Genomic DNA, 10,501 nt, shown 5'->3' with positions numbered 1-10,501 from the left:
TCAAAAATTTGGATATATAATGGCGCTTTTTAAAACCGTTTGATCTCATATTACGTGGGACGGAGGTATATAGGTAATATTATAACTGATCGGAATGGCGTATATAGGTACCATAATAAATATAATACAGAATTCAGGACGAGCGCAAACGAAATGGTGATGAGGCGAGAGAGGGGTGGTTGCCGCCCGGTGACTTGACCACGGCCTTTTATCGAGGGTGGGCGCGGTTTGGGGGTGTAGAAAAAAAGCGAAACCCTCAAAGGTAACAAAAAAAAAGTAAAAATAATAAAAATACATCATACACCACGTACGTATATCACGAGCGGTTAGCGGAAAGGGGGTGGGGTGAAATGGAAAAAAGAGCGCCGCGGGTCTCGTTTGCGTGTGGTACGTCGGTCGCGTACGCACTCTCTCGGGTCAATACTTGTGATTCCGAAGGGAGCGACGGCGGCGGCTGGTCCGACACGAACACACACAGGCCCGCGCGCGCGCACACACAAACAGATATACACACCACACGACACCAGCCGCCGCCGCCGCGCTGTACGTCGGCGGCGCGGCGGTATCGGCCGCCGAGTGCCGACGATGACGACGACGACGGCCGCCGCCGCCGCGGCAGTGTGTAATTCGCCCCGCGACGACTAGCGCGCGCGTTTCCCCCGCGTGACTGCGTATACAGTGCTCTTCGCGCGCACACCACTACCACGACTATCACTAATACTGCAACTACTACTACTACTACTACGACAACAATAACAACAACTGTTACTACCGCTGCTACCACTACCACATTATAACTATATAGTGCTGCCGGTAACCGGCCTGCCGCAGATCAGTCTACTACCGTAAGTCGGCCGGTGTGTGCGTACCCGCGCGCTTGCGATCCGTCGAGCGGCAAAATACAGGAAAAAATAAAAGGAAAAACGTTTTCAAAATCGAATTGACTTCGCTGATAACGGGTGACGCGCGACCCGCGTGTGGCGGCGATTGCGTCAGCGGTGCGTTTGATATCGTTCCGATCTCATCGTATATTATATAGGTACGCGTATCGTCGTCGTCATAGTTATTACCTATACACATTGGCTATTAATTATTATCGATTTAATTATAACATCATAATCATACGGTCGTATAAAAATCAAAGGTGGTCGGTTTGAATTTTTTTACCGCGTCTTATCTTTTCGCCGCCCGATTAAAACGCGTTATTAATATCATTATTATTATTATCAATATTATTGTTGTCGCCGTGGTCTTTATTTCTTTTTGATCCCGATAAATCATCGCCGCAGTTGGTTATATTAACTGATCGTTTAATACAGTTCGATGATGGCCGTTCGGACGCCGGCGCCGAGCAAACCGCCGGCGTAAAGCCCACACGGGAGTTTCGCCAAAGTCGAGTAACTCTAACCCCCCACCCCCGCTTGACGAAGTCGGGCGAAAAGAAATCGCAACAGTCACCTGCACACGATGAACACGGCGGCAGCGGTGGCGATTTCGGTGCTGCTACTGCACTCGGCCACGATCGGTAAGTCTACTTGTCATTTTTATTGTATTACTGTAAGTAGGTTCCGTTAAGGGTACACTGTCCTACGAATAAATGTGTTTTGTGAGTCTGAAATTCGCGGTATCCTGTTGGCACGGGTGGGGCATGACTCGGCGTGAAAGAAATATGCTCGCGGCCGGAAAATATCGATTCCGCTCGTCTAACGGGTTTTCTCGGAGATTTTCCAGTTTTTTCTCCCCCTATCCCACCAGACCCCTTCGCCGTCTAAGACCCACACACAACGTTTCAGACTAGTTGACAATAATTAATAACGTCATGTTTCACCCCTCGAAGCACGGAAAACGCTATTTTTCTAAAAATTATCAACATATTACAGTCTATATTTTACTCTGTTTGTTTTTTACATATGTTTCCGAAACCAAAGAAAAAATTTACATTATTACATAATAATATACCGAACTCTGTTTTTGACGTTCTTAAACCTATCCTTAATAAGTATATTAGGTATATAAATATTGGTTATAATCCTTGTTATAATAATTATAATAATATATATTATGCAAACCATAACAAAATATCATGTACTCGTATAATATTATTATTGTTATAAAAACGCTTGTTATTTTAAATGGTAAAATTGTTTGAATTTTATAAATGATTAAAATTCCGTTCTTTTCAAATTTCCAACGACGGCTAGATGTGAAAAACAGCTGTTTTGTACCAACCCTTCTTGTATAGGGTGTATAATATGCGTACAATTTAAATTTGAAATCGAAACAATATCGAAAGTAATTACATCGCTAAAAGACATTGTGGGTACGTAATAAACAGGAGGTAATATATTTTATAATAAAATATAAAAACGTAGAATAATATTGGTTGAATAAAAAAAAATTTTAAAAGTATTGTAACCCACTTTTTCGAAGTCTAGTGCCTCTGCACTTCGCTATTGTCTTTTTTTTAGAATTTATTTATAAGTGTCCACTTGTAAATTATTTAAAATTACAATATTTTGTCAACGTGGTCGATGTGATAGGAGTAAAATTAAAATTATATAAATAGTTATTTTTTTTTATCTTCAACCGTCCGATGTCATGCATAAAATCAATTACCATATATATGTCATTATACAATATACATTTTCCGAGTATGGTAGGAAACTGGTTAATTCATCGATAATATTTGAGTAGGACTAACAAGGTCCAGAGGGTCGTCGTCACTGTATTTTTTTGTTAGAACCTCCTGTTGTTTGTTTAAAAAAAAACCCCAATATTCGTCGGAATTTCGAATATCTCTTGCTGCATGCGTATGTATTTATGAGTTGTATTTCCGTTGGATTTCGCCCAATAGGTCCTATAGTCTACACACCGACTGAATAGATGAGCAGAGTAGTAGTCGTCGTAATAGTAATAGTGTAAACACTCGACAGAAACGTTTTCACGGTTGTAAGCGGCGGCGTGTAATATTATTATTATTATTATTTTTTTATTAGAGTGGTTACTACTATATAATATAGTGTATACAATATATACGACTATAATAATAATATTACTACTATATACCATGTTGACGTGCGGGACGCCACTCGTGGTCGAGGAGGCGCACGAGCGTGTGTCAATCAACGGACCAAAGAGTATGGGCAGTATGACCAATTATCCCGAGCACATAGTGTCTTATATCTATTTTTTTTAACTTTTTTCCTCACTCCACAACTGACAACGATCCGTCGACCAAACCTTTGCCGTATTGTAAAACTAGATAAGCCATATTATTATCTATAATATATGTATAATATTATATTATAAAATACTTATACTTAACGGCTAACGCCCTTTTCTGACAAACCACACACGCGTACACACTTCGTCTTATTTCTGGACTTATTTCGGGTGTTTACCATACAGAGGCAAACTGTGCATCTGCGTGCGACACAGTTATACCATTTATGAAAACTAATTCCGAGATTACCTGGTGGCTAGGAGATAGTAGTCGTCATTGTAATATTACGGTTTAATAATGTTTGGCTTGGGTTGTTATACGTCCCAGTTTAAACATAGTATCCATTATCTAGGTGTCCTGATAAAATGTTTCAGTACGGTCAATTGTCTCGGAATAAATTGAACTCTAATAATTAATGTTAACATTCAGTATTTTTTTAGGTACACATTTCTAGTGTAAAAATAATATTATCTTGATAAATAATAAAATAATTAAGATGTCAAGATGATTAGTGATTACTTTTTCGATTGACATAATATATTTTAAAATATTTTATAGCTTAGTAACGACAATATTATTAATTATTATTGACAAATAAATTCAAATTTTTCCCGTTGTCTCACAGTCTTACGACAATTCTCACTTATTCCCAATTGAAAATCTTTTCGGTTACTCATTCCGATTAATATTTTGTGTTGACCAATATATTGTTTAAAATGTATGATGTTAAAACTAGTAGTTAACCGTTGAGGTGCGATATGAATTTTCTTTTTAAAATTATGCCAAAAATGTAGATTTTAAGTAAAATAAAATAAAGCAATTCATATTTGATGTGTTTGTCAAGCTGACCAATGGGTGTTTTGTTTTTACCTGATGCAGTCCTTGTTACAACATGTCTGTACAAATGCGATTAAGTCTTACCACGTTCGCTGATATTATTATTATATTGTATACCTAGTGGTAATTGTACGTGAATCACTCATATTCAATCTAGTTTAATCATTAGTGTGTATACATATTATATTATTATTATTTATTGTTTGCAATAGTAAATGTATCAAAGTTAGGTAAACTTACCTATAATGTTTTTTGTATTGGAGTTTCTATGAAAAAGGTTCTTTTTAAAATTTTCATCCGAAATTGGCTATTAGTTTCAGTGATAATGGCCATTTTTGTTTGTATGGATTAACTTCGTTAACTAGAGAAAAATCCTAAAAATAAATCCACCCACATCTTTAGATTTGGAGTAAACCAATATTGTATGTCATCAGATTACTAATGACAATCATTATAATTATTAATGTGATAATAATATAGTGAGTACATATAAATGTATATACAGTATATACTTATAGAATTATTTAACTTGATCTACCTATACCAAAACGTCTATGTAGTATTAATACTCGAATTAATATTATTAACAAATATTTTTAACTTTTATCTTAAGTTTCAATAGTTTTGTTCCATTAACTAGAGTACAAATTATTTCTCTGGCAAACTTATAACTCGATTGAAAAAATAACAAATTACATTTCAAATCAGTATTGCCATAGAAACTAACATTTAAACTTTCAAGGATATCGTGTTAGTTTAATAGTATTTAACCACAGCTACTGTTTGATTGATAATAATATTATATTTAGTATGTCTTATGACGAAGCGATGAAGCCTACGCATATTGAATAAGTTTCTTCAAAAACCCACGTATTAATCGTTACGGATCTAATCAGGATATCGCGTATATCCTGTTTAAAATATTATGCTCTTTTGGTTTCGTCGGAAATGGTATTAAACTTTATATATCATTAGGTATATCGTTTATAAAAAAGTTATTCATTTTTTATATTTTTGTCGTATTAATTTATATAATAAGGCGTGTATACCAGTTTTTTTATAAAATGAAATCATTAATAGATGCGCAATTTTTGTTTTCAGTGTTATCCTAGTTAGTCTATTTTATGTATAATAAATAACATTAAAATATATTAAACTTGTAGCCAATTATTTTTGTTGCCATTCCATGATAGGTATATTTATATTAGTAATTTATACTTAACATAATATTATTAATATTAAATGATGTAACCATAAATTAAATTTGTGTTTTAGTATAAACATGCATATTAACATAAATTATAATGATATATAATTCAGTTTATTTTTCAAATAATTATGTACATAAATGCGTAAGACTTCTTAATTAACAAAAGAGTCGTAATAATTAAAAAATAAAGAATTATAGAATAGAACATGTAATTCAAAAATTTAAATTCTTTTGAATAAATGCTTTTATCGTTATTAATAATGCGTTTTTACTGCTATAGAATCATTGTGTTATGAATTATGATCTACTCAAGAAAAATATATACCTAGTCTTTTACCTATTGTTATTATTGTAATATAATAGATATCAAATGCTTCAGAATTTAGTTATATTTACATCGAAAGATGGTAATGTAACTCAGTGTAAGAGTGTTACGTGTGAGGTCACTTTCAGTCCCAAAAGGATCTTAAAATATTCTACACGTTTTTAGTATAACCATTGAAAATGTCATATTCTTCTATTTCAAATATCTCGGGTATACGTTTTTATTGGTTATGAGTTCATTATGTGCTAATTATGTATACAATGTTTATTTGTCGTTTCAATCCGATTATAACTATTGTATACTTTTACACTAGCTTAGGATTTTAAATACCGATTGTTGTCTCCAAATATAATAAAAATATTTTAAAACTAATACTATTTTTCAATTAATTAATGTATACAGTTACGAATATTACGATATATTTATAACGGCTATAATAGCATTACAAAATTATAATCATGGCCTATGTAGTTTGGCCAAATATTGATAATAAAGTATAGCATTTCTAATAAATTAACCATAACCCGATAATTATTATACATTATGACTTATATTAATTTATAAAATAAAAATTATTGAATTGGTGTTTGGTTTCCAAGTATAATTTGACATTTTATATTATTTCGGAGAGCAAATTAGGCATTATTAGATAATGTATTTAACGCAACATATATATTGGAGTATTACAAAATGTATCGTAAATATTATATACATAATGTTTGGTTTGTTACTCATACGTGAAACTGATATAATTGGGATAGCCCATGACTTTGAAAAATAACATCACGTCTTTTATACGAACTCCGTACAGGCCAAAATGTCATCATCCAATTTGTAACCCGCTACGCAACACAGGGGGTAAAACACTGAATGAATTGAACGTATTCATATTATAATACTTTCAAATGCAGGTATATATATATATGTGTGTGTGTGTGTGTGTGTGTGTGTGTGTGTGTAAATGTATCTCGTTCATATTCTATGGGAGTAAAAACGAGCGAACAACCTAATAAAATGTGGCATCCTTGCGCCTAGAAGATGAAATTATTAATAGCCGCTACTGCCTTACTAACACTTCGAAAACGTAACAATGTATAATATGAATGTACGTACCCCTATAATTTATATATTATACATTATTTTTAGTATGTATTATATATATATATAGGTTAAATAGGTAGGTCATTTCGTTGTTTAAAAATATAATTTATCAGTACATACTTAAATGTCTCATGAACCGACCAGCTATTAAAGTTCCATACTTTATGTATGATTAGAAAAAAAACTCTATTTTCTTTTACAAATTAAATTACTTATAGCGTTGAAATATGATGCTTCCTTTTGTGCTTAAAATTCCTTGTAATTTGTATATGTTAAAATTATGATTTTTTTATTTTTTAGTTATCCAAAATTTAGATCAAAATTTTCTAAATATTTTTTTTCTTTTTTGAAGTTCTAATGCCGTTACATAATTTGTTATACATTTTCAATTATATTTCCAATATTTAATAAGTTTTTTTAAATCTCAAGTATCTATACATTATTGTTATACATTTACAACATAGCGATATATTATTAATTATAATCATAATTATTCTCTTCATTGTTATAAATGGAACACAATTTTTTTTAAGTTGTATTGTTCTATTAATGTTTTATAATAAAATGCTGAATAATGCATTGTTAAGGAGAATTTTTTAATTTAGTAAGATTACAGAAACTAGGTAGTAATGAAATGGCTTTTATTGTACTCTTTCTAACTTTTATACCAAAAGTTTTTGTAAGACTAAAAAAAAAAATATTAACTTCATATTTGACATAGTTTTAATAATTTTATATTCTTTTTTTCTATTATACAAAGATTATACGTGATTTCACTTAATTAAGACACAAGAACTCGCAAAATACAAATAAATTATTACTAGTGTTTAATTTACTTACTAGTAACTATTTATTAATAATTATTTATTCTGTTATTGGAGTTTAATAGCAAATTACGTTTTGCGAACCATTTGATAAAGTAATGGACCAAAATTTTGTTAGTCATTAAGTTTCAATTGTAAAAGCAACAAATATTATACGGACATACAATGAAACAAATTACTAATGAAATCAAAGTACAAGAAAAAATTCATCACATATTATTAATTTAATGGTTCAACCATCAACTTTATTGTGGAAATTATAAGTTAGAAATTACTATATACCTAATGTATAGTTTGAAGTTTTTAATAGATTATAGTTTTATTATAGTTAGACATTTTTTAACATCTCTCCATGACTGCTTATATATTATATACCGGCTAATGGCATAGTACAATAAAAGAATATATAGAATATTATAAAATCAAATCAATGCTAATAACAATAAAATAAATAATTATACCTATGTTATAACATTTATATAGCATATACTTATCCAAGTTCGAAAGTAATTAAAAACATTTAAATTATTCAAGTCATCCTACTGTTTATAGTAATTTTTTTTAAACGATATAATTACATCAGGTTATATTTATAACACTCTTATAGGCTACAAATACAGGTATTTTCAAAAATAATTTTTGTTTGAATGTATCGAATCATGTTTTTAATAATTAATAGTTGTTGTTAATCTGCTTATCTTAATACAATAAATTAGTATTTTTATTACATTCGATTTCAATTAAGTGTTTTTATTAATACCTACTAAATTTTAAATTATGGCATCCGTTCTCAGTGGACTATAAATTTTAAACTAAAAAAGAATATTTTGTAATTAGCATTTAATCAACGATTTAATTAAACAATAATTTGCTACTTAAATGTCTTATATAAGACTTCCTTATTGCTGTTTCGCTTCTAGATTTATCACCGTACATTATCGGTTAATTAGATTTAAATAAAATTCCGTTTGATAAAATATGTATAGTGTATACATTCATGCGTTCAACAGCTATAAACATCACCGTAGAAACAGCGGTTTTTCAACCAATCCAAACATAGTCATTTTCAGTTGTTGTAGACAACATTCATTGACAATACCATATAACATAATAAGCATGTGTTCCCGTGAGAAACTATTTTCCCTCTGAGTCTGAATAGTATTGAAACAGATTTTCTAATGAATTGAATTTTGGTTTTATAATATTTTGTTAGAAATAAAATAATTTTATTTAATACTAACATTTATTAATTTCACTTGGATCATTCATACCTATTACCTGAACTTAAACAAGTTAAACCTATGTAATATCTATTTCTAGTATTGAATAGTTAAAATATTTAAACATAGTTATTTTTTAAATTTTTACAACCGTAAGTTATCTTTATTGAAAATGTCAAATTAATTATTAAAGTATATTTAGGTAATTTTTTTTTTCATAATACATATACATAATTTATGTACATATATTTTTATACATAAATTATGTACATTTAAATTAATATTAAATTGCTTTGAAGCAATATTTAGACTAATATTTTAATTCCAACTGAAAAAAAAAACTAAAACTTAAAAATTTCGCGTGATTGCGTTTTGTCAATGCTGCTCGTGGGTCAGAGGGAAAATAAATGCGCAGGCATCATCCTCTTAACTATTTCTATTACTATAAAGCGAACAATTTTACAATGTATAATATATATACAAATATATAATGTTTATCATTCAATTATGATTTTATATATATTTATTATGATTGTATGTATGCTTTAGACTATTCAGATAGGAGTTATCATAACATTACATTACAATGGACTGTTCTACTATTGAATGAGAAAACGATACAATCATTAGATACTCGATGGATAGTCATTGCCCATTGGCCAAGCACGTGTTTAATGTCTCTCGGTTTGACACATAAAAATAACGCATGTCTGATTCTTTTATCTTCAATTAACCTTTCACGAGTTGGATGAAATCACAATCGGTTGTTTTTAAATCGTCGCTGTCTCTAAAAAACATTAATAACTGTTAGTCCTCAATCCATTTTAATCTACAACTCTACTCGGTGCAGCTGCCGCGTCTGAAAGCAAACGCCTGTATTGCTGTAGACGAACATTTTTTGCTATAATCAATCAATGTGAAATATAGGGTCTGCTCAAAACAAAGATATCTAATTAAGTCTTAATCCGTCGAATTCTTTTAGACCCTATGGTTAAATATAATACATTATATATATGAAACCGGAATGGTCGAGGTATTATACACACGGCGTAACTATATAATATGACGTTGTCTTCTCTCTAAGTGTTTGGGGTGATATTTTATTATGTTTAAATGTTTTCTATCTAAAGTATTCTCAACGAAACGAAACGCTTTTAATTTCGAACATTAAATTATTGTAATTGTTTATATCCATAGTCCGAATCCTGTTCAATCGGATTAACTCTTAGACGATTACAGTTTATTGATAATTTAAATTAATTTTCTCGGATTTATTTTCATTTGGACGCGGCCTCAATATGTGCGCAGAAGAATGCTACTAAAATATAATATTATATAATGTAGACCATAACTAAATAAACTATATGTCTATATATTTAGTAATGATGTAGATGCTGTTCCGAGACGAAAATATGTACGTCTTGTTACGTTGCGTACTTGCGTCTATTTAAAAGTTAATATTTTGAATTATAGTGGTATTTATATCAAACGAGACTTGCCATAAGGCATAAACCAACGCACCGCATCCATTAGATTTAATGGCTGACCTTTGCCCGAGAGTTGTTGTAACAGGAGTATTATAGGACATCATATTATTATGGTGTCGTTCGTTTAGAATCATATACACAGACACAGACACACAGCCCGCTCGAGTGTTCGCAGAGGGATATTAATCATTGTGTTTTAAGTATATAGCTAAATAAAACCCAGAGATTACACCTCTACACGTCCCGAATGTTCTGATTTAATTATACAGCCAAT

The 10,501-nt window shown here is 30.9% G+C and overlaps 1 protein-coding gene across 1 annotated transcript in view; it reads left to right on the top strand.

Moving 5' to 3' along the window:
• Positions 1 to 606: 606 nt before the first annotated feature.
• Positions 607 to 10,501, top strand: part of LOC132918471 (transmembrane protein 132E) — a 62,363-nt gene continuing 52,468 nt past the window's right edge. The window contains exon 1 of the mRNA XM_060979710.1: positions 607 to 1,525. Coding sequence (XP_060835693.1) covers positions 1,468 to 1,525 — 58 coding nt within the window. The 5' untranslated portion in view covers positions 607 to 1,467. The remainder of the gene's footprint in view (positions 1,526 to 10,501) is intronic.

Source organism: Rhopalosiphum padi, chromosome 1 (assembly GCF_020882245.1).
Source record: "Rhopalosiphum padi isolate XX-2018 chromosome 1, ASM2088224v1, whole genome shotgun sequence".
Lineage (NCBI taxonomy): Eukaryota > Metazoa > Arthropoda > Insecta > Hemiptera > Aphididae > Rhopalosiphum > Rhopalosiphum padi.
The sequence above is the reverse complement of the archived record's forward strand: the minus strand, read 5'-3'. Positions and strand labels throughout refer to the sequence as shown.